The sequence below is a fragment of the Aulostomus chinensis genome, chromosome 23 (genome assembly GCF_037954235.1).
Source record: "Aulostomus chinensis isolate RoL2024-O1b breed Wild chromosome 23, RoL_Achi_v1.0, whole genome shotgun sequence".
Classification (NCBI taxonomy): Eukaryota; Metazoa; Chordata; class Actinopteri; order Syngnathiformes; family Aulostomidae; genus Aulostomus; species Aulostomus chinensis.
Window position 1 is genome coordinate 4750001 of NC_141342.1, and position 23469 is coordinate 4773469.

The 23469-nt window shown below is 46.8% G+C and overlaps 1 protein-coding gene across 4 annotated transcripts in view; it reads right to left on the minus strand.

Annotated features, from left to right (window-relative positions):
- Nucleotides 1-1080: 1080 nt before the first annotated feature.
- Nucleotides 1081-23469, minus strand: part of abcc3 (ATP-binding cassette, sub-family C (CFTR/MRP), member 3) — a 50372-nt gene continuing 27983 nt past the window's right edge. Inside the window, exons 11-31 of one of the 4 annotated variants that reach the window (XM_086194921.1) lie at nucleotides 22992-23084; nucleotides 22278-22481; nucleotides 19361-19507; nucleotides 19182-19269; nucleotides 18824-18890; nucleotides 18605-18731; nucleotides 17302-17478; nucleotides 16971-17138; nucleotides 16553-16736; nucleotides 16337-16445; nucleotides 16001-16157; nucleotides 15384-15591; nucleotides 12272-12585; nucleotides 8054-8253; nucleotides 6532-6658; nucleotides 5721-5822; nucleotides 4433-4579; nucleotides 4194-4352; nucleotides 2919-3085; nucleotides 2649-2843; nucleotides 1081-1883 (exon numbers count right to left, since the gene is read on the minus strand). In XM_086194921.1, the coding sequence (XP_086051047.1) occupies nucleotides 1772-1883; nucleotides 2649-2843; nucleotides 2919-3085; nucleotides 4194-4352; nucleotides 4433-4579; nucleotides 5721-5822; nucleotides 6532-6658; nucleotides 8054-8253; nucleotides 12272-12585; nucleotides 15384-15591; nucleotides 16001-16157; nucleotides 16337-16445; nucleotides 16553-16736; nucleotides 16971-17138; nucleotides 17302-17478; nucleotides 18605-18731; nucleotides 18824-18890; nucleotides 19182-19269; nucleotides 19361-19507; nucleotides 22278-22481; nucleotides 22992-23084 (3252 nt within the window). In that variant the 3' untranslated portion in view covers nucleotides 1081-1771. Of the gene's footprint in view, nucleotides 1884-2648; nucleotides 2844-2918; nucleotides 3086-4193; nucleotides 4353-4432; nucleotides 4580-5720; nucleotides 5823-6531; nucleotides 6659-8053; nucleotides 8254-12271; nucleotides 12586-13552; nucleotides 13864-15383; nucleotides 15592-16000; nucleotides 16158-16336; nucleotides 16446-16552; nucleotides 16737-16970; nucleotides 17139-17301; nucleotides 17479-18604; nucleotides 18732-18823; nucleotides 18891-19181; nucleotides 19270-19360; nucleotides 19508-22277; nucleotides 22482-22991; nucleotides 23085-23469 lie in introns of all 4 variants that reach the window. The other 3 variants (XM_086194919.1, XM_086194920.1, XM_086194922.1) reach the window with 3 other exon arrangements.

Genomic DNA, 23469 nt, shown 5'->3' on the forward strand with positions numbered 1-23469 from the left:
TGTCACCGCAGTTCAACCCCAATCCTGCTAATCTGGACTCATCGAACATACACAACGTCTGTTTTCCTAGACGAAGCACGGCTCGCCTGGACGCAGGCGGACCAGCGCCGAGGTCAAAAAGTGCCTGTGCTAAGCGCATTTACCCTATAAACCTGAGACTTGTATCATCTCAGGGCCGGAGAAAGATCCTGACACAAAAATGTGAAGTATGTGCAGCTCTAATTCTTGGCGGACTGCAGAAACTTCCTGAAATGTTGCTGTTTCTCTGGAAACATCAGCGTAACTCCGGGAAGTCGCTGCTATTTCACACTTGCACAGACTGATCAAACAAGATATCGTGTGTCCGAAAGCAGATTTTGTTATTTTTTTTGTCCAAGGCAGACAAGGTGTTTCCCCCTGTTTTCGGTCTTTGTGTTAAGCTAAGCTAACTAGCAGCTGGCTGACTGATAGATGTGAGAGGACTATGAATGTCCTGGCAGCGGCAGGTGACCCAAACATAGCAGAACCTCACCCGGAGGACCAGGATCAGGTTGGCATCGCGCTGAGCAACACTGGAAATTATTTGCTTTGTCACCACTTTACTGCGGTTGTTTTCCATCTGGGGGGTCCTGATAGGGCAAGTCAACAGACGGCCAGAGCCAAAGCACCCCACCGCTTCATCTGACTCGGCCGTAGGCAGCAGGGAGTGTGTGTGTGTGTGTGTGTGAGTGTGTGTTAAACCAACTTTCACTAAATCCTCTCTAAATTATTTTCTCTAAAACACATTTTCCCCTAAGAAGATTCTTATTATTTACCAAAAGAAATTGCAGAACTTCAGCCGACGGTAAACCCTGGAGAGCTCTCCTTCTGGCCCCTGCAGTGGTTCCCAACCTGACAGGCTTTAAAAACCTTGTGGAATCAGAAACATTACAGCGCCCCCAAGTGGGTGACTGCAAAACTACATCCCACATCACCGCTCCTCTGGTTCTACCGCGATCAAATCAACACGTTCTCATCAACGATGGAAAATAAAGTAGCTGCATCACAGCTGTCATACAAGTCCTGCACATGAGTGTGATGAAGCATCAGGACAAACAGCACACAAACAGTCCTCTCGCTTTCTTTTTTTAATAAAGGCATTATAATATTTCATATTTTGGTGGTACAGAATTCAAGTTTTTATAGATTTGGTTCAGTAAAGAATCACATAGTAAACTGAGCAAACTTCCCTAGATAAGACAAATCTTTAAAAAGTAGCTTAAATAATGGTACAGTACAAAAATAAGTAGGTTTATCACAAAATTGTAGGGTTCTTTTCAGAGGACAGTACAGTGGCACAGTATATTTATTTGTAGAAAAAGTAAAATTAAAAAATGCCTCCTTTTTGTTGTTGTTTTGCAGCAGACAGCCGATTAGAAAAGGATACATTCACTGGCTCGCTTCATCCCACTGGCAGGCAGAAGGCACTAAAGGTCAGACTTGGGTCAACTAGTTTCTGCAGATATGGCTTGCTGCTTCCTATGTGCTCCTCCTGGCTGTGTTGCAGAGGTCACACAGGACAACACAGTCAGTGCCGGGAACTTCAGAGCTGTGAGTGTCCTGATTCAGACAAACACTGGAAATGTTTGCAACTGCTAATTGATTCCAGTCTGCAGTCAGACTTAAGCCTCGCGCTTCATTCACACACCCTGAAAGAGACCAAAGTCTCAAAGAACGAACTGCTCAGTTCTACCGCAGAGCCGAGTTGCTCCTCAGCCCTGCTTCACCAGGCCTGGGGTGACAGCGGGCTGCGCTACTGGGCCAGTCCCGCGTCCTTCGCCATGCCGTAGAAGATTCCCCGCTGTGATAAGAGGTTCGTAGGAGTGTCAAACTCTGCGATCTGTCCCTTGTCCAACACCAGCACTCTGCAAGAAGAGCAGGACAAATGACTAAGCAGGCAGAAGAGCGGTCTGGGGTCCTGCGTTGTGTATGTTGTTGAAAGTGCACGGTGGGATCTGCTGACGTGATTGACTCACTAACCCTCGGTGAGCAAACAAACGCACGATGGACACGCATCAACTTGTGTGTAAATCTCAGGATTCAGGATGTGGGTGTGACGCAGCGGCTCCTGCAGCCACGGGATCAGTTAAAAGAGGACTGGACCACTGATTTGGCTTTTCTGGCTGTCAGTTCAGTTGAGGGTTCAAACTCCAGGTGGGAGGACAACAAGGCCCGTTAGCATCCTACGCTGCTTGACTTACACGGCTGAATGGTTGAAACGAGGTCGTCCCAACGTTGACGGGAGCACCAGGACCCGTCAGAGGACCCTGGTCAGCAGCCCAAGAGTCCTGACTGTGGAAACCAGCTAGTCCGGAACTTCCAGTACTGTGTCTGCTAGAGCTAGCATTAATGTTAGCAGTGCTAGCTCAGTTTAAACAACAATAGTGTATTTAATGAGCCTGAACGCTATTTTTGATGAAAGGTGAGATGCTCATTAGAGTAAGGGGGGGGGGGGTTATAGGGGGAATATGGCTGGAGGCTGAACACTCCTGGAGCTCCAGGAGCATCCAGAGGTCTGACCCAGGACAGGACACCAGCTACTGTTGATGTGAAACACCTGAAAGCAGAGGTCTGTGCCTCCGTGTGTGTGAGGGACTGAAGGTGGGCCAAGGCACTCTGACCCCTCTCACCTCGTGTAATCCATGATTGTGTTGAGTCTGTGTGCGATGGTGAAGACGGTGCAGTCCTCAAACTGACTCCGTATGGTGGACTGGATGAGATCATCTGTCTCCAGGTCAATAGCAGCCGTAGCTTCATCCAGGATGAGGATCCTGGTCTTCCTCAGGAGAGCTCGAGCCAAACACACCAGCTGCCTCTGGCCCACACTGAACATATGACAGACCATGAGCACACAACGCCGCGCAGAACCTGAGCACACAGCAACTGTTCCTCCAACTCACCTGAGGTTCTCGCCCCCCTCTGAGCACTCCAGGTTCAGCTGAGCAGGCTGGTTGCTAACAAACCTGTGCAGGTGAGAATGTTCCAGAGCTTTCCACACCTCTTCATCACTGTACTTCTCAAAGGGGTCCAGGTTCATCCTCAAAGTCCCAGAGAACAGGACAGGTTCCTGAGGCAGAAGAAAGGCAGTCAACACCAGACGGCTCTGATCAGAGGAACCTCCTCACCGCTGCTCTGCCGCTCGACCAGGAAACATCAGCTCCATTTGTGTGACACTGATCTGATGGCGCTGGATGAGCGGCTCCCATTTTTGACCCCCAAAACTCATTCTGTTTTTGTGAGGTTCCACTGTGGTCCCAGTGGCGGCCCAGTGACTGTGTCACAGGTCTGAGACCAAAGTCCCACCCTTGACCGTCATCTTCAGTCAGGACTGTGATTGACGCTCAGGATGACGGACTGGTGTCCGACATTTAAACGCAAGTAGTAACGTCTTCAGGGACTGGTCTTGTCAAACATTCAAAGATAATAAAGAAATAAAAAAAATAATCTTCAATTTAAGATTTTGGAGAAAAAAAAAACAAGGTTTGTCAGCAATACATCTTTGATTTGAGCTCCTAACGAGGAGCATTTCATAACAGATCCCTGCTCAGATACTTTCAAATGTTCCAGCACTTTGTTGGAGTAAATCCTGGATTCATGGATATAAAAAAACATCAGGGTAGACTGGAGGTACGTCTCTGGACGCCAGATAAGCTCCTTCTGCATTCTGGAGCCACAAAGACTCGATGTAGGAGGGAGACGTGTGTCAAAGACTCCTGTTGGAGAGGAAAACGCAAAACACACGATGTGATGAGAAGTACCGCTTCAGACCACCTGCTGCTTCTACAGGGCGTGTTGCACACTGCCTCGAGTAAATACTTCCAATATTTGTGATTTCAAGGGATTTTGTTCCTGTTGTACATCTTTGTTCTTGTACTGCGATATTTGTATGATTGAAATGAAATAGCAAAACGAAAACAGCAAAAACAGAACAATCTTTCAATCAGCAGCAAACAACAGCCATTCATTCATTCAAGTATTTATTATCTGGAACCACAGAGGCGAGTCGGGCATGAGCTCACGCTGCCAACAATAACATCCTGGAGAAAACCATGCAGAAGCGTCTCCAAGTCCCACTGATTGTTACCAGACTGCAGAGTGAAGAGAGTGGTGTTTTCAGTTTGTGTGTGTGTGTGTGTGTGTGTCTGTGTGTGTGTGTGTGTGTGTGTGTGGTGTACCTGGGGAATGATTGTGAGTTTGGACCTCAGGTCATGCAGGCCGATCTCGGATATCTTCACTTCGTCGATGGAGATCTCTCCTGCTGCAGCCTCCAGGATGCGGAACAGGCAGAGCGTCATGGAGGACTTGCCGGCCCCGGTGCGACCTACAATCCCAACCTGGACACACAGAGTGATTAGTGAGACCCCTTTGATGTCCCAGAACCCTCTACTGGTCCCCTGGCTCCCACCATGCCCACCTTCTCTCCTCCTTTGACACTCAGCGTGAGGTTTTTCAGGACCAGGTCCAGTCCCTCTCTGTAGCGGACGCTGTAGTTGTGGAACTCCACATTCCCCTGTATGGGCCAACCAGGAGGGGGCTTCTTGTCCTCCACCTCCCAGGGGGCCTGTGACCACAAACGCCAGCATTTCAGACTAGGAAAACCTTCTGAGCAAGTCATTAGCCCTCTTGGCTCTTAGCACAACTGAATTGTTTATCACTCTAAAAGCTCTGGAGGTCTCGGTGTCACTCAGGCTGCCAAACATTTATCTCCCCTCGGGGACTCGGTGGACGCTCCAAACAAAGCTTCTGCTGCAAAGGTACACTGTGTACTGTACAACACCTCCTCTACTTGTGTAACACAGGGGCCTTTGCTGGCACAAGTAACATTTCTGGATCTAGTTAGACTTTATAGGAGTGGCGGCGTTGTTTGAGAACATGACTTGGCAGCAGAGCAGTTTTCAGGAATGAGGGTGAATTCCTACTTTTTAATTGCATGCGTTCCTGCAACACAACACCACTCTGGTTTCAGCACAGACACCAGGGTGTCCAGCTTCAGCTGCTCTCAATAGAACAGGAGCAAACGGGACACTGCATGTACACACTGCATGTACACACTGCATGTACACACTGCATGTACACACTGCATGTACATACTACACACACCTGCACTCACCTGTCCTGGCGTTTCTCTTCCGTACCATTTCCTTCTTGACATCTGGCCAGCTGCTGTTCCTACCTGTGCGTCTCTTTATCCTTCACAACACCATTTCACCCTCATCAGGGGTGTCATGAGGCACCATTATATGTTTCACTTCTACATAAAAATGACCAGTTTCTGTACTTGTTTCTACATAGCAGACCAGAAGTGGGCGGGGCTTGGACCCAATGTGAAGTGTTGAAATCATGGTGTCAGTTATTTTATCTATTTTTAAAGACTTAAATTTTTGTGGAAGATGAATATGGGTTTGTGGTCAGGAAAAATCCCAGACTTGAATTCGCAGTGCGCAAGCATGACTGAGATGATAATTAGTGCCACCAGGTCACGGGAACACGCTTGCACAGCTGTGCCTGCTGTCACGTCACAAGGAGACACGCGTCACACGAAGGCGAGAGAATCCAGATGGTAAAATATCAGTTTGGGTGTAATTACTTGAGATTCCTATTCATATGGGGGTGTGTCCCTAATCCTTACTGCCTTTAGTGACCCCTGTGGTTTTGCTACTACACCTGATCTCCCTCCAGGGGGCAGTAAAGGCACCACATACCTCTGTCTTGGTCTCGGAGTACTCCTTCACCCTCTCCACCGCTACGATGTTGTTCTCCAGGTCTGAAGTCATGCGCACCATCCAGTTCAGAGACATGGTCACCTGCCCACCAGGGAGATGCATCCATTACTGATCTCTCTCTCTCTCTCTCGCTCTCTCTCTCTCTCTCCAGCATAAACGTGCCTCTGTCTATCATCCATCTGTTAAGGCTTATGCTAACATGCTAATTGGTTTCTTCTTAGTTAATTCCATCATCCTGTGGGTCATCAATCCTCCAGTGTAAATAATAAATGTGGAACTAAACTTGGTAAAAGTGAAGAATCAGGAGCTGTTTGCTTCTTGCACATGAAAAATAAACTTAGAAATGAAAATTTACCAGCCTATGTAAATCATTGTTAATAAATTAATTACTAAATTAATGATAAGCTGTGTGGTTTGACACAACATCAACATGTAATCAAGTAAATCAACATGACGTGATTGTCCTGAGATTTTCCTCCTTTCCTGGAGATACTACTCCTACCACGGCAGGACTTGTCCTTGTTTTCAGGACGGAGCAACAAATTTTGTTTCCTTGTGGAAGCAAAGAACCAGAACAGAACATTTGGTTTTGCCTCCCTAATGCGACGGCTGTTCTCCCACTATAGGTAGCAACACCAGGAATGTCATCGCCTGTAGAGGTTGGCACTTGTGTTTTTGGTCTCTCCATCACATCAAGCGTAATAAAAGTGCATAAAAACCAAACCTAGCTGCTGATTTCACGGCAGCATCTGCATGTGTATGATGCTGCGGTCAGGTGATGGCGGTCTACCTGTAGGGCGTACGACACAGACAGACCCACGAGGCCGGGGTTCAGGTTCTCCTTCCCGGTCACAGCAAACAGAGCAGCAAACAACACGATGCAGTTCCCGATGAACTCGATACGCACCCCGAGCCACCTGCAGCAAACACAACAGCAGCTTGACGTCTGCGAGGCTGCACCACCATCTCACCCCCCCCCCCCCCTTACTGACGCCGCACCAGGTGGAGTTATCAGCTGCCTTCTATCCTGACGCTACAACTGATCCAACATGAAATCATCCTGTCAGGAATTTTCACCTGCTATTGTAGATGAATGGAAGTAGAATACCACTGAAGGGTATCGTGGGACATTTGGATTTCAATGTGCTTCTAGTGTCTTTCCATTGACGTCCTGATGGACTCAGAAATGCGTCTTATTGGTCCTTTGGGGCGGAGCTGCTCCATCACCCCCCCCCCCCCCCCCGCCTGCAGGGCCGTTCACAAGAGGACAAACACTGAAGTGCGTTTGACTTTATATCATTGATCCCAGTCGGTCCCGCCTGAGCCACAAACTCTCATCTTCATGTATCTGTCAAGCAGATTTCTAGGACTTTTCCTAAAGTTCCCGGTTTTAAAGTTCCATGATTTTCCGTGTTTTTCGTGACTGCATGAACCCTGAATACGGACACTGATTCCACTGGTTGGAGAAATCAAGGCGTTGATGAATTCAGCCACTGCCTCTGAAATCTACTGAACATTTCAAAAAGACGATTTAGAAACCAAATGACGGAAGTGAGATCTCATCATGATAGCGAATGTCTAAGCTCGCTGTGTTTGTGGGACTCCTGTCCTCAGCACACTTGCAGCATGACTGACTGTCTTTCTTCTCAGCCAAGAAGACCTCAGGCATCAGCTGACGATGGCGGGAACATCAGCTCGCCAGCCAGAGAATGCGATCCTTGTTTTTAGAGTAAACGGAGTAGTCTGCTCAACATTCCCATATTCCCATTCTGTGAAAGAAACCATTACTTCCTCAATACTGATCCAAAGTGGAGCCTGGCTACAGACGATTCAGAGGGCTGAATCATCCAGTCACAATCATTACTGGCTGATAATTTGATAGGATTTGTGATACCGGAGTTAATTTTCTAAAGTCATAATTCTCATTTTAATTAAGAAATCAATTGAAATGTTCACGGTGGGATTTTGGTCTGGGCCTTTTCTTAAGTTGGCGGGATGTGGCGCGTCACGCCGCGGCAGCACCAACACATTTAATTCAAAAACAGTCGTTCACAAACATTTCCGCTTCTTGACATTTGAAAACGCTGGTCAACACGTCCTGTGATTTCACCTGCATTTCAACTCTGTGCAGCCCTACCACTACCATACACTGATACACAGCATGTACCTCATGCTCTGGGAGTACTACGCTACGTGGCTACCGGCGCAGAAAGAAAAAATGTGTCGCGTAACAGAGGAAACACACATGAGACACAAAGTCCCTTCAACACTGCTGGGAAAAGACCAGCAAAGACTGGAAGGAGGACACGTACCTGTTGGACACTATACCGGGGAAGTAACTCTTTTGGTTCTCATCCACTTTCATATCACTCATCAAAACAAAGGCAGAGTGTCTGCCAAAGGCTCGGATTACACTGGAGCCTGTGATGCTCTCAGAGAAATGGGAGTAAATGGGCGAGCGGCTGACCGACTCCAGACGCTTTAGCTGCCGAGACGTGGCGACATAAAATCTCTGAAGGTGTTGAGGGGGAGAGAAACAAACACAACATTACAACCAGACAAGACATTTCACAGCATGAGATATTCAAAAGTGATTGTGATGAACACACACACACACACACACACGCACACACACGCACGCACAGTGATGAAGAAAGCCTGTGTCAACAAATCACCTGCAGTTTTCATGAGTTCATCCAGTCTGTCATTTCACACACGTTAATCAGAAAGAGGAAGAGTAATAATTTCATTTATCTCATTTCAATCTTCATAATTTGCATGACAGCGTAACTAACGGGACGCGGAAACTGCAGGTGACTTGTTGTTCATTTTAGCAGAGTCAAATCTATATTTGAATAAAGAATGCAGCTACTCTGAGACGCCGGCCGTGTTTCTCTGGTCACCTACAGCTTGTTAGGCGTTTCAAAGTTTCAAGGCTTTCATTTGCAGAATCACAGCATGTTTGATTGAACAGAAGCCCCTCTGACAGTGAAGACACCCGATGCAGCACAGGCAAAGGCCATGCAGGGGAGATGATGCGGCCGCAGCAGTCATTAGAAGGTTGAGCTGAGGTTAGTGCTCTACTGAAGGAGAGCGGACAGAATCAATCAATCAAGTGATTTCTGATGTATAGTGTTTGTTTCTATCTCTTCAGTTGGTGGTGTCTCGTTGACTGTGGAGCCTCTGACACTGACATGAAATGTGTTACTGAAGGAGGTATCCATGAACTACGTATTTAAAGGACCAGTGTGTAGGATCTAGTTGTAAAATACCCTTAATTGCCCCCCCCCCCCCCCGCAGGAATAAATAAAGTTTTCTGAATCTGAATCAACCCCCACCTCACCCAACTTCACCCACGCCCTCTCTCACATGTACTTGTGATGGCCTGCTGGATCTTTTTGCTGGATTCTACATTTGACACATGGGGTGTGTGCGTGTGTGTGTGTGTGTGTGTGTGTGGGGGGGGGGGGGGGTCCTCTAAATGAGAGCGACCACCAGCAACCACATGCTCATAAAAAGGTTATGGATCCCCTGCAGTGAGAGACGGTGCTACGCTGGAGAGTTTATCACATCCCCACCAAGTATCATGTGTAAACAACAATACTGTAACTCAGTTGCTATGTAGCACGGACAGATGATGGCCCGTGGCGAACAGCGCCATGTCTGGGTTGCAGAGATATTTGCTGATAGTAATGTGACCAGCGTCGGGCCATCTGGTGTTAATAAATGCGCAGAGCGCCGGGCTTTTTTTCTTTCTGCTTTCGAATGTGTTCCTGTCTGCCGGTTTGAAAGCCATTAACAGCAGCAATGAGGTCTGGAGCAGAGGACTGCATCAGGAACACAAACCTCACAGGAGTGAGGACGGTGCTGCAGACAGAAATAAAATGGTGCCGAATAACGGAGAGAGGGACACGAAGTCAGCGAACAAAGTTGAAAAGGGGACAAAAGTACAGTAGATAGTACAAAGCCAAAGCACTGCTAGGCAGGGTGGGCAACACTGTACAACACTTGTAGTTCAGTGCTACCATGAAACAACGAGCACTGTTTGTTTTTAGCATTGGCTAAAATCAAGGTGTTTGTCGCTGACTGAGCATAAAGCAGGATGAAAGATGCCCTGGTGCCCCGGAGAGTTTGACCTCTGGAGTCACAAGGAAGCAGGAGGGAACAAAGATCTGTAGTGAGCTTAGGACAGCTTTTAGTGAGTATTTGGGAGGCAAAATTCAATGCTTGAGTGAAATATCGCTTTGATGTTAAACAGTAAAAGTGCTCCCTGCTGGGAACACCTATTATTGAACAGTAAGGGTGAGGAATCCAGCAGGAGCGCTAATCGAAGAGCCGTCCTGTGCAGGGCTCCAGTCTGCAGCCAAGCACCTGTGAACACCTCAGCTTTCACCAACACCCCTCTGGTTCTGCGCAAGCTTCTACATCTTCCAGCGGTCGAAGATCGCAGACGCCACCAAAAGAAAGGGGGCGGAAATCTACCAGAATCTCTTCACTCCTTCGCAATCCTAGAAATATATTTTGATTGGACAAAAAAAAAAATCTGGTGGATATGAGCAAAAATACTCATCATCCCTGAAACACGTTTCAACTGCTACCATAAATTACCAATAGTGCATTAAATGCATGACAAAGGAAATAAGAGAACCAGCTGCAGCAACCATCGCAGCACCACGAAGGCGGCGCTATTTTGTTGTTTTTTTTAAATTTTGTTATTCCTGCTGCAGGCTCTGCGGAAGAGGACCCACTTCCTATGAAGCTGTCAAAGCCTCGTCTAAGTGTGTGAAAACGTCAGAATTTCTAGGATGTTAAGAATTCCATTGCTACCAATCCATCCATCCAAAATTCTACACACTGGACCTTTAAGTGAGAGAACGAAGACTTGGTTGCTTTTCTGAACATCAAACGCTTCGAAGTGATAATCTACAAGCAAGGCTTCGATCTGCCCTGCCACTACTGTTGAGAGAAGAACCATACTTGAAGCAAGGAAAGGGTCTACACACACACACACACACACACACATATTTGTCTGATTAATGCTGAGACATGTAACTAGCAACATTTTGGTGTGAATGATGTTAAATTTGCTTTATTAGTAATATCAGTTGCTACAAATGAAGGCTGCACGATTATGAAAAAATGTTGAATTGTGGTCATTCTGACTTGACACTGCAGTGTGATCCGACACACCTGAGGGAAAGTTAATTTGAACACCATCAAGAAGATAAGATGATAAGCTAAGCTAAACTAGGCTAAGATAGGATAAATAAGTGCAGGCGGGATGTCTCTGCGGCGCCACAATGTTCAATCTCAAATGATACTTGACACAAAATTAGCTTGAACAAATATCACACCTTCCTGCGATTTTAAAAATTGCAGTCGGTGATATTGCATTTAACTTCATTTAATTGTGCAGCCCTACTGCAAACACATTGACACTACGCACACCACCAGTTACAGCACAGTTCACCTGGCTCTGCTCCAGAGGCAGGAGCAACCTCGCTGGCTACTGTAGCCACAGCCTCTGAAGAGCTCTCCTGGCTGCTCTCACCAGCCTGGACACTTCCTGGTTGTCCAGGCTGGGACTCCATAAGAAGCCACACGCAGGAGCCCAGTAAACATCTGTGAAACATCTTCCAGTCCAGTGTCGCTATGCTAGCTATTGTAGCACAGTATCCGTAGGACTGACGCGAGCCCACACAGTTGCACCACAACAGTGATGTTATTTCTGCCTCCAGAGATTTGAGAGATTATCAAAATTTCAATTTACAAATTGAGATCAGATTCCACGTTTAAACATTATTTTGCATAGTTGATTACCAAATGATTACTGCTGTGACCAAGTGAGCCAGGTGCTGCTGTTGACTAGAGCTGTGTCCAACTAGCCTCTGGCTAACTAAAGGCTACCGAGTCAGTAGAAACCAAACCATGCTGCAACGTTAGAGTACCGCAGGAATGATGCATCTCTGGAGGCCAGGCTGGAGGCCAGGCTAGAGGCCAGCCTGGGTTCCCTCGACCAACAGCCAGCAGGATTTATTTTGAATTTAGGTTGAGGGATTTTTGCCAAAAATCAGCTCTGTGGCAAATAAAAGTTTTTCTCCACTTAGAATAAACGTGGTCAATAGAGGTCGAACTAACGTTAGGCTGCAACTGATGCATGACCTCAACACAACGAAGCTCCACACTGTTTGTGTCTGTCTGAAGTCTCCTTTAGACACTTGTTAGCTACCGGCGTTTAAAGATAAGCACTTTGAAAGTCACGGGTGAAGTATTCAGTGCCGTGTTTCATTCCATAGATGAAAACATTAACATATCGTCAGCTCGTGTTGAGCACTTTGAGACGAGGGAACCCGACGTTCAACGAGGCTGAGTTATTTCCAGGTTTAGGACTCATTCCTGCACTACTCTACATCATGAAACCAGCCGTGACCACAACTTCAACCACATGCAGCAGACTACCAGCACTCACTCTCAACAGCACTCTCAGACATGCGCATCATAATGAGTTGGCAGACTTGTTTCCTATTTACCTGAACCCACCAATAGAACACCATTAACGGGGCTACGACTATGAGGAACATGGGGGTGAGGGCAGAGCATATGAGCAGCACATTCAGAGTGTACCAGAAAGTGCGCATCCATATGTCAATATTTTCTGGAATGTGAGAGTCTATGGCATCCACATCTTTGCTGAAGCGGTTCAGTAACCGCCCAGTGGGGGTGCTCTCGAAGAAGGCCTGCGGTGCTCGCAGGACCCCCTGGAGCATGTTGCAGTGTGTGAGCCTGGCTGCTCGCAGCATACTGTAGGCCCGGCACAACAGGCAGTTAACCAACAACAGCACACCTGCGAGAAGGGGGGAGGGGGAGGGGTTGAGTGTGACAGCACAACAACACCTGCGTTAAATGGATTAGGACCCGCCCCTTGTTGCTATGAACAGTAGCATCAGCTCACTTCAGGTACTGAACACTTCACACTCTCACAGGCACTTTAACACCTCAGGAGACTGAAAAGAAGACAGCATTAAAGATGCATCAGCAGGTTTGTGTACTTGGGGGGGGGGGGGGGGGGGGGGGCGAGGTGTATCCTACTTCCACTCCAACCACTCACACAGACAGAAATCAGGAGAATAACACAGATGTTGGAGGTTTTCTTGACCACATGGCCCCACAGATGTGGCTTCACACGGCCGCACACACGAGTGTTTCAGAACACACACGACTGCGAGTTCAGGCCACAAACACACATGATCTGGTCTTTGGTCCGTTTTCTAGACTTGTGTGTTGGAAATGACAACAGCGAGGGCTGTGCTGCTCCTGAGGCTGGTGAGAGATGTGTTGATGGGGATGAAAACCATTCACACACATACACTAGACATTACACACTGGTTACTTCAACCACTCGTGTAACACCAGACACAAATCCAGATCCCCTGGAGTCGGTCCTACTAGCCTGCAGTGAAAACACTCAGTTGTCATACAACTCTTTCACCACTAGAGGGAGCTTTTACATCATTCCGTGTCATGGTTGCCAGGCTGTGTGCGTGCGTGTGTGTGTGTGTGTGTGTGTGTTTGTTGAAGACAGAATGAAGGCAGTACAGAAAATGTTCTGGATGCAGAGAAAGCAGAGTGAATTGACTGAGAGGGAGATCATCACAGCAGCAAATGCTCATCACGTCACAGAGCTACGGAGAAACAGAAGCCAAAACCTGCTGCGCTAACACTCATGCAGCAGCATGCCATTCCATCTATACACTGGCAGAGAGAAGAGGAACAGAACAACATTTTCTCCGAGGACTTTGTTTGGAGAGTACCTGCACAAAGATGTATATGAAAGCCAGGGGTGCTATGACAACAGCAAAGATTGGTGTGCTGGAAATGATAACAATCACAGTGGAGAGAGAAACGAAGAAGGTGCCCAGGAACATGAGCACGGTGGCTGGCAGGGCCTCGTCTATGACGTAGATGTCCTTGGAGAAGCGGTTGATGACACGTCCTAATGGCGTGGTGTCAAAAAAAGATGTGGGCGTGTGAAGTTTGTTGGTGAGAAGATTATAGTGCAGCTTCCTGGCTGCGCTGATGTTTCCCATGGCTAATGTGAAGGAAGAGATCATGACCAGGATGCCTGGGATGGCGTTCGGAGGAGTTGGAGAAGCACAAAGATATCGGAGAGGAACTTTGTTATGAAATGTGAAAGTCATGACATCAGTATTACACACAGGCAGCATCCGTCCTGAATGCAAAGGTGTAATGTTAACAGTTCAGGAGAAAACACAATCAAATAGCTTCACATAGCCATCAGGCATCTACGGCTTCAACATGTTTTAGGTGAGCATCTCGCTGACAGCATATAAAAAGTAGATCCCTCAACAGGCTGGAAAGCAGACGCGCATCAGTTCATTGTAATTCAGCAGCAACCTGCTGAATAGCTGGAGGCAGCATTCAGCATCACAGAGGTATTAGCTGAGTCAGCACCATGACGTGGGAGGAGCACAGGCAAACCATAAACTGTAAAGAAGAACTGGACGTAGCAAGTCTGATATCAACATGGGTGGCCATATTTGGAGAGGGTTGTGGAGCTGGGCTGAGAGCTGGATCATCGTCTGAGAGCAGCTGAACGCATTCATTTCCTATCCATCTAATCCATTTACCCGCCGAGGTCACATCCGAACAACTAACATCCATCCATCAGTCCATATCACGTCTGAACCCAACTGTGGAGAGCGAGTCACAGTCTGCTCAGATGGAGGAGCTCCAAACACACCCCAGGTTTGGTTGCTGGTGTGTGACACCTGCACCCTGGATCGTCCTTCTGAACCCTGCAGGACGCATCACATTACCTGCACACGACAGCTGCATTCACCTTGTTTCCTCTAAGAATATTAAATCGATTGTGCAACACTGTCGGGACTACATGTAGCTTTTTCCTGCACCTTGTAACCTCTGGAATCTAAATCCTTTTGTATGGAAAAGCGAGAGATTTCATGGGACGTTCAGTAGCATCATGCAGCACAAATCGATTCTTAAATCCAGGAAGGTTTAAAATGGCAAGTTTCGATTTTTGTTCTTATTGTCCTTTGTTGAAATAAATTCTCACAACTTGGCTTTGTTCTCTACATTTCTAATTATCGCTTAGCAAAGAACAATCACGGATTGCAGTCCTGAAACATCCCAAACTGCTTTGTCCACTTGCTCTTATCCAGCAGCCCAACGTGTGATCGTATATTTGTGATATGAGACACAAAAATGTTCTATTTTATCTGTTTGTCTCCTTAGTAAAAGATTCTTCAGCTAGAATTTTTCATCTCCCAGATTTTTGGCTGGTGAGATAAAACCTAGTGTCGGACTGTGTAACACACTTCACTATAGAAGAAGGCTGTAGACGGCAGGGGGTGGAGCTGCCCGCCAGGAGGAGAACAACCTGCCAGCAGAGCTTGGAGCACGACCACCTCCACCTCCAGTCCCAGCAGAAGCTCATTACTGGGGTCACAAATGTGAGGAGGAGGACAATTTCTCTTGTCTTTCAGACTGAAGTGCTCCGTCCATCTTCTATACAGTCAATGTTTCCAAAAAAAAATTGTTTCCAAGCACAACATTGCCTACGTAAACACTAATGAAACTGAGAGGGGTTGAGATTTTTCTTACCTTGTGCAATGCCCAGTGCTGCGTACACCCCCACCCTCATATTAACGTTTTCCTGAGTCTGATTTCTTGTGGCGTCATTGGTCCACTGACTGAGCCAGATGTTGGCTCCTATGGATGCTGCGCTCTGGCAGCCGTAGAGGCAGCAGATGAGCACTGACAGCAACGGCCCCACCGCCTTGGCGTACTCCAGGTAAACCTTCATTTTCACCTGGAGAGCGACCAGACAGCCGAGAGTTACGAGACGTCAGCTGCTGTTGTTTTGGGATGTAACGAGAGCCTTTATACTCCAACAGCCAGAAGTAGTTCTCCTGAGATTTGACTCATGTTTATCGGCAAAGCACTTCAGTAAATGTGAACTGGTCTGTCTGGAGGCCTCCGGACTTCAACGAGGCAGTAATAAACAAAAAGAAAACCTGCCATGTTTAATAAACTAGTATCTTTAGGATCAATTAGGCGGATATCAGCCGTACTCATGCAAGTCCTTTCCCAAAAGTAAACAACGACCAGTGAAAAGCAAGGATCTCTGTCTGGTCCATCAAAAAGGAAGCGCTGCATGCTAATGCTAGTCTGCAAATGCATGACAGTGGAGTGATGCGGGGGGGGGGTGCTGGACTGACCCTGCCGGTTTCTGTGGTCTCCGCCTGGATGAGTTTCTCGACCTCGTGTGGCTTCTTCTTCTCTTGTGGCTCTGGGTGTTTCTTCTGGTTGCAGCCGTGCCTCCTCACTGAGCGTGTTTTGGCGTTCTCGCCATCTGCTGATATGATGCTAATCTGCCTGTCAGGGAAGACAAACACAGATACGACATGAACTGGGAAGAAGCTCTGTCACGTCTCTGTTGATGTATTGATCAAATAATAACACGCAGTCAGATGCTGGTTTATTGCAATTATGAACTACGGGTGACATAAGCATGTTAGCTTGTGTCACCCAGCTAAATGAAGTTTCTGGGATACCTTATGAAATTTCTCTTTGCTTCATTGATCACCGGCTCACTTTCCACCATGTCAGTGTGGTTGCTAAGCGCGTCATCAGGGAACAATTCCTCGTTTTCGATCAGTTCCTCTGTAAAAGCATTGAGACAAACAACAAAAACAACAACAAAAAAAAGCTGCCAAGACATGAAGTGGACCAGAGCCTGTGTGATGTCATATGTAGAGGGTTGATTCTACCAGTGGCCTCGTCCTCCTCAGTGACGTCCTCCAGAGCGTAGTTCCTGAGGAATTCAGCGAAGGCGCCGTTCTGCTGGAGCAGCTCCTGATAGGAGCCCATCTCGGACACCCTGCCGTCCACCATCACTAATATATTATCCACCTGGGGTAGGAAGCTGATGCCATGTGTCACCAGAATACGTGTCTGGGGTGAAATACCACAAGAAAACATCTTATTCAATAAACTGCATACATGAAAATGTCAACATTTGAAATGTACTTGCATAAATGAGTACATTTCCAGCTCCTCTGCTGGGGTGTCAGACATTTGACTTCAGATCTACACACTAAATGGAAAATCTACCTGAGTTAATCTCAGACCCTCGCTCTATTATTCTTCTGTGGTTGAATAACAGTAAAAATATAACTCTAAACTGACCTTGCCCATCAGCGCCCCCTCAGGGCCGAGGAGATTGTCAAATATGTGTTTAGCCACGTGGGCGTCTACAGCAGAGAGTGGGTCATCCAGCAGGTACACCTCAGCATCGCTGTAGAGAGCTCGGGCCAGACTGACTCTCTGTCTCTGGCCCCCAGAGAGGTTGATGCCCTGCAGGACGGACAGCACCAGTGAACGGGCAGACGGACACAGACTCCAACCGTTTATCGAAAATAAAATTTGTCCCTGGCGGAGACAGCTGTCTGACAGTGAAGGAGACTTGCACGAATCAATTAATACCGTGTGTCTGTGGATACTCAGTAAAATAAAGTACCTTCTCGCCTATCTCCGTCATGTCTCCTCCGGGCAACACGTCCAGGTCAGGGGTTAAGGCACAGGCCTCCAGCACACAGCGGTACTTCTGCTCATTGTAGGGCTTCCCGAACAGGATGTTATCCCGCAGGGTGGCATTCTGTATCCAGGCCTGCTGAGGTACGTACGCCACTGAGCCCTGAGAGCAGAGGAAGACAATGTTCTTTTAACACGGTTTCCTCCGACCTCAGATGTGACGCGTCACAGCAGGGCATCCTGGATTTTCACGAGTCTGGTCTCTAAAATACAGATACGTTCAAAGACAACCTACAGTCTTTCAGATGCGTTAAAAACCTCTGTTGTTTTTCTCCTAAATAGTAACTGAAAATAAATGGTTCAGACATCCGTTTCATATCTGAGCTGTTACTTTGTCTCGTATTTCAATTTTGGCGTTGATTATTTGTGCCTTTAAAGTTGTTCTCTCTTTCACTGCTCGTGTCCCTCTACTCACTATTCCTTCACAGGGATCCGCGATAATATCGGCACGACCTCGGGATCAGCACACTGGCGGTATAGATCACTTGAATGCATGGGTGTTGGTTAAAAGGCTGACTGAGGTTCGCTCCAGTCTCTTCTTTGCTGGTCATCATTAAGAACGAGGAAACAACAATATGATTTCTGGGCTTTTCCAAATTCACGCTTTACATGTGTTTTTTAGTATGTACCAAATGTTAATATCATATAAACCTCTATTTGGTAAAGATAAAATCTAGATGTGCCACATCAGTGGTAAATCATCAGTGAAATCCAAGATGGTGCATCCCTTGCCTTCACCTGTACCTGTACTTGTTGATTATTCTGTTACTGTCTCTCTGGCCGTTTAGCTGCCTAGACACTAAATACTGACCTTATTTGTCGGGCAGGTAGTGCAGTACTCGTAGTAGTCATTCCGTACAGAGTAGTAATCTATTCTGATTCTCAAATTTGGAATCAACACAGTAGAAGAAGTAAACAACCCCAGAAATGAGGCAGGAGCTAGTAGCTCTAAATATATTACATGCACTTTTTTGTTTTTTTGTTGATGAGAACAATGAGGTACCGCCAGAACATTAAAGCTGCAGGTGGTAGAACCCAAACAACAACAACAATGACGAGCCTGACATGGTTCCCACTCCTGCAGGGCTGAGATCAGCATCTGTAGGTTTGACGCTACAAGCGCCCCGCTTCCTCATGACACAGCCATGTGATCCGGAGCGTAGTGCTGTTGGAGAACACAAACACGAGCTCTTGTTCTTTGCTTGCACATCACACAGCTGAAGTCGTACCCGGATAGAAATCTCTCCTTCCAGTTTCTCCATTTCACCCAGCAGCGCCGAGATCAGGGACGACTTCCCGCAGCCGACGTGGCCCACCACTGCCAGCAGGGAGCCCTGAGGCACCATCAGGTTGATACTAGGAACACACAGTCAATATACACACATTTAAACTCGACCTTTGACACGAAAACGCATGCAAACGGATCGGTTGTGGTTTTCATGACATACTTGTGCAGAACAGGAGAATCCTCCTTAGCCCAGGTGAACTTCCCATTGAGGACCGTCACTGAAAATTCTGTCGAGCAATGAAGAATCAATTTATGGTCTCGACCACATAGGAGCTTCAAAATCTCCACCAGCGCTCGTGTAGGCTGACAAGACAAAAGGCTCAGAGCATTTCTCCAACATTAGTCATCAAAAAGCTCTCCAGGCACTGAGTCACTGTTGACTCTGCATTTCAAGAGTCTGACAATAAGAATGACAGTGCACATTTGCCCTGGGTGGGCGTCAGCGGGGTCAGTTTAAAACACCTGAATGAAATGAAAAACCTGCCAGGAGATGTTCAGCGTGAGGTGGTTCATCGTACCTGTGGCTGTGTTCTTGCGGTCGACTGACTTTGGATCCAACTCATCATGACTCAGGAAGCTTTGGATTCGCTTCAGTGACACGCTGGCCTGAGACCCAGAACACACACACACACACACACACACTCAGTAAAACTGCCCTGACATGCAGAGAAGGAGGGGCAGAAGGAGATGTTCCCACCTGCACAATGCTGCTGATGACTTGGGGAAGCATGTTGAGAGGAAAGCGGAGGATGTTGAAGAGCGAGAGCGACACAAAGGCCTTCTCGGCATCCAGGATGTTGTTCTCATCCACAGTCACATACACAGCAAACGTCGTCAAGGCAACCTGGAAACACACAGGGCAAACAGACGCGGAGGTCCATCAGTTTACTGTCGAGATGTCAGAGGTGTGATGCTGAGCACACGCACATCAGCTCGAGTCAACCGCTGACTCAGTAATGAGCTGATCGTCAACAGCTGGAGGTAAGGAGCACACGAGTGATTGCCGGGGTGATGATGCTGGTGAGCAGGAGCTCTTGTCTGCTTCAAAGCGCTTTTACAGCATCGCCTTCGACCTCAACACTGATCTGATACGGTCATGTTTATCCAACGATCATCCTGAGAAGTGCTTCCCACACATTATTGTCTGCTGAGACATTCCTGCGCTTCACTAAACACAAAACCAGCCAACCGACCGGCTCAGATGATTCTTTTCCCTGCTGTGTGGTTTGGGTCAGCTGAGGACAACTTTTTTACTTTTACTGCTGCTGCTGCTTTGCTTGCGCTCAGTCGTTCCTGACTACTTTCTCTGGTCTTATCAGCTCATTTATGCAATTTTTTCTGGCAGATTTTGCATTTTATATTTCAGTGGAGTCCAAGCCAAGTGAGTACACTTGATATTCTCCAGTCAGACAAGAGGAGAGGAAACATAGATTTAAAGCCTTTCAGGTTATTTATGGTATTCCGTCACGCTAATGACATGAAAATATCAAGTTAAAACACACATCCCAGGGTAAAGGAATGGAAATGATGAATAAAACCCGTTCTTCCAATCATGTTGAAACAAAGCAAACACACCTGCACAACATGAAACCTTCTCGTTCATGGGAGGCACTTAAAAGCACATGCTCCTTGAAGTGTCTTTCATATCAAATCTAGAGAAAAACCTTAAATTACTAAGAAAAAAAATGGTTGAAATAAATGAAATAAAAAGATACCAACAAGGACATCCTGCAGAGGCCAATAATCTATCAATCTTCCTGCTGTATCGAATAATAACTGTAACTGACCTCGATCATTTTCTGATCATTTCTACAAAGCGCCCTCTACTTGAAGTCACGCCGATGCAGTCTGGCATGAATCTATCCCGCTACGAAGCTTTTAAATCCAGCCTGGAACGTCACTGACTTCTCAGAGACGGCGAGTCCACACTCATCTTCATGGTGAAAGGTCATTTGTCAGGTAATTGTGGTGAACACCAGAGTGGAAATAAAACAAAGGAGAAGCTTAGCAAACACGGCAGGGATCAAGAAGGTTTCCATCAGACACGAACTGGATTCCAGGTGTTTGAAGAGACTCACAGGAGTCGCTCCGGGAGGTACAGTATTTGACCGATGGGGGGAATTAACGTGAACTCCCTGGCGTTAGCGGCACTCATTTACAGCAACATTAAGAGGCTCGTCTCTGTCTGCTATAAATACTACAACTGTACAGTTGTACCAGTCACATACTGTCACATGACCCACGTGGACAGAAGTTCTGTACCTGGTTACACAGACCAACGATTATGTTTTGGTTTTGTTTTTCTCAGGATTTCTCATCAAGACTATCCCAGTGTATCCCACTGCAGAACTGGGGAGACCACCACACGTCTCCTGACTGGACCCTGCAGTTAAAGAGGGAGTGTGTTATATGATCATCATAGCAGTGTCAAAAAAAATGACACCAATAATTTAGACATTTCTAATTGACATCATAACATGGCCATTTAGCAAGCCAAGGGTCGCTGGTTCGATCCCCTCTTCCCCCAGTGACCATGTCCAAGTGTCCTTGACCAAGATACTGAACCCCTGATTGCTCCTGATGGCCCTGTGATGGACTGGTGACCTGTCCAGGGTGAACCCCGCCTCTCACCCAATGTCAGCTGGGATAGGCTCCACCCCCCCACGACCCTTAATAGGATAGGCAGTAGAAGATGGATGGATGGATGGATGAGATCATTTCTGGGACGATATATTGACTGACAGAAAAAGTGAGCAGGCCTAATCTTGCTGTGAGATCCCACCAGTTGCCACGCCAACATCAGTATGATGACATCCTGATCCACGAGTACTCACTAGATATTACTCATATCACTACATGACTGCATAAGCGAGCAGTACTCATGAGACACACCCATATTCAAACTGATCTCACCGACACGCCAGGGAAGTCTGGTGAATGAATTTCACACCGTTGTCCACGGACATTTAAACCACCTCATCCGGGCCCAGCGACAGGAGCCACACGGCTGGTGATGACAGTAGATCACTAGACGGACAAGATTATCCTCAAGAGTTTAAGTGTAGGTGCTCTTGTCCATCAAGCTAACATGCTAATATCTTAGACATGCTAATATGTGACACTTTCAACCTCTGTGGAAGAGTTCAACATCAAACATGTAAACATATAACTCTCACAACACCAATATCAGAACTGACCCAAATATTCTCTCCACGCCACAGTTCCTGCACAAAGAAGCTCTTTATCATCAGGCTTAAAAAATAATGTGAAATAAGGGCTCTTTGTCTCTCCTGACTGCAAACTAGGCTATCTGAACACATTCCAAATGGTACTAACAACTGTTAAACATGAATTATATGCTTCTGAAGTCTGCTTGGAGGCACAGAGACTTCTGCTGGTGAGCCCTAATGTCGAGCAGCTGTGCCGACTGTAATCCTGTCATCTTGTGAAAATACTAAATCTGCAGATATGGGCTGATCCAACTGGTTAGATTTACATGACACTCAACACCAGTGTCCCAGTTACTAGAATAAGAACCCACTTTCAAAACAAACTGGACTAATGACTGACTAAATACTTGGACAAGCTGGCATACATGTGGAAGGAGAACCTACCAGGAAGGGGGCACTGGTCCAGGCCATCGTGGACAACGCTCCCAGGTACGCCGTCTTTCTCAGCACATTGAGCTCCTTCTGACGGATGGCCAGGACTTTTTCCTTGAAGGAGTTCTCCCAGGCATACAGCTTCAGCACTTTGATGCCGTTCAGGATCTCATTCATCAGTTTGATACGAGAGTCCTTGTACTGCATCTGCTCCACCTGGAGGACAGGAGGGGGACCGAGATGGGGACACGTTGTTAACAAAGACATGCGCACACAAACAAGGACACTCTTAAGTCATCAAAGCTGTTAATTATGCAAATTCATTTAAAAATATCTCTTGAATGCTGGAACTCTGGAATGACCCAGTTACCCGTCTTTGAGCTAAACTACGCTAATTGGCTACTAGTGCTACCTTTACAGAATCAAAGTGACATGTTGATCCTCTCATTAAACTCAAATGACAAAATCTCTGCTGAAATGTTTACCTAACCTTTATTTTTACATTCAGTTACATTTTTTTATTAAATTGATGTGTAACAGGCTCAAAATGATCTTTAATGTACTCAATACAAATATTTCTAATTAGAAATAACTGTTAATATTTGTAAGAACAACAGCAGCACATTTTATTCGTTATTTCACCACAATGTCTTGGAAATATTTTGTTTAAAAAGACAGACAGAAGTGAAGCAATAACACAATGGCAGTAGAATTAACTGTCCTCACCTGGTAGGCACGCGTCTTCATGGCTATGACGGCGTTAAAGGGGATCAGCAGGATCATGACAGCCACCCCAGCCAGAACGGACGGGCCGAGATTCTGTCAGAGAGAGAACCATCGCTGAGGAGGCGTCCATGCATGGAACAATGTTAGTACAGACGCCCTGTCCTTGTGATGGGTGAAGGACAATCACATCAGAGGAGTCAAAGATAGATGAGCTCTGGTGAGGAGCAGTGTAGAACTGATTCTGCACACCTGATCTCCTCAGGTAGGTCAATCCAGAGTCAAGGGGTCCTGACGGAAAAGGCACAGTCACCTCTAGGTTTGAACCTGGACTTTGAACCGACCAGAAGGGCTCAAACCCAGGAACTAAGGTGGTGGGTATGGGGTCAGTGTTTTAACCGTGTGACCTGGAGTTCAAGTAAAATCTTGAAATCAGTTCTAAACATCTGATGCAAAGGTAGGAGTGTTGAGATGGATGAGA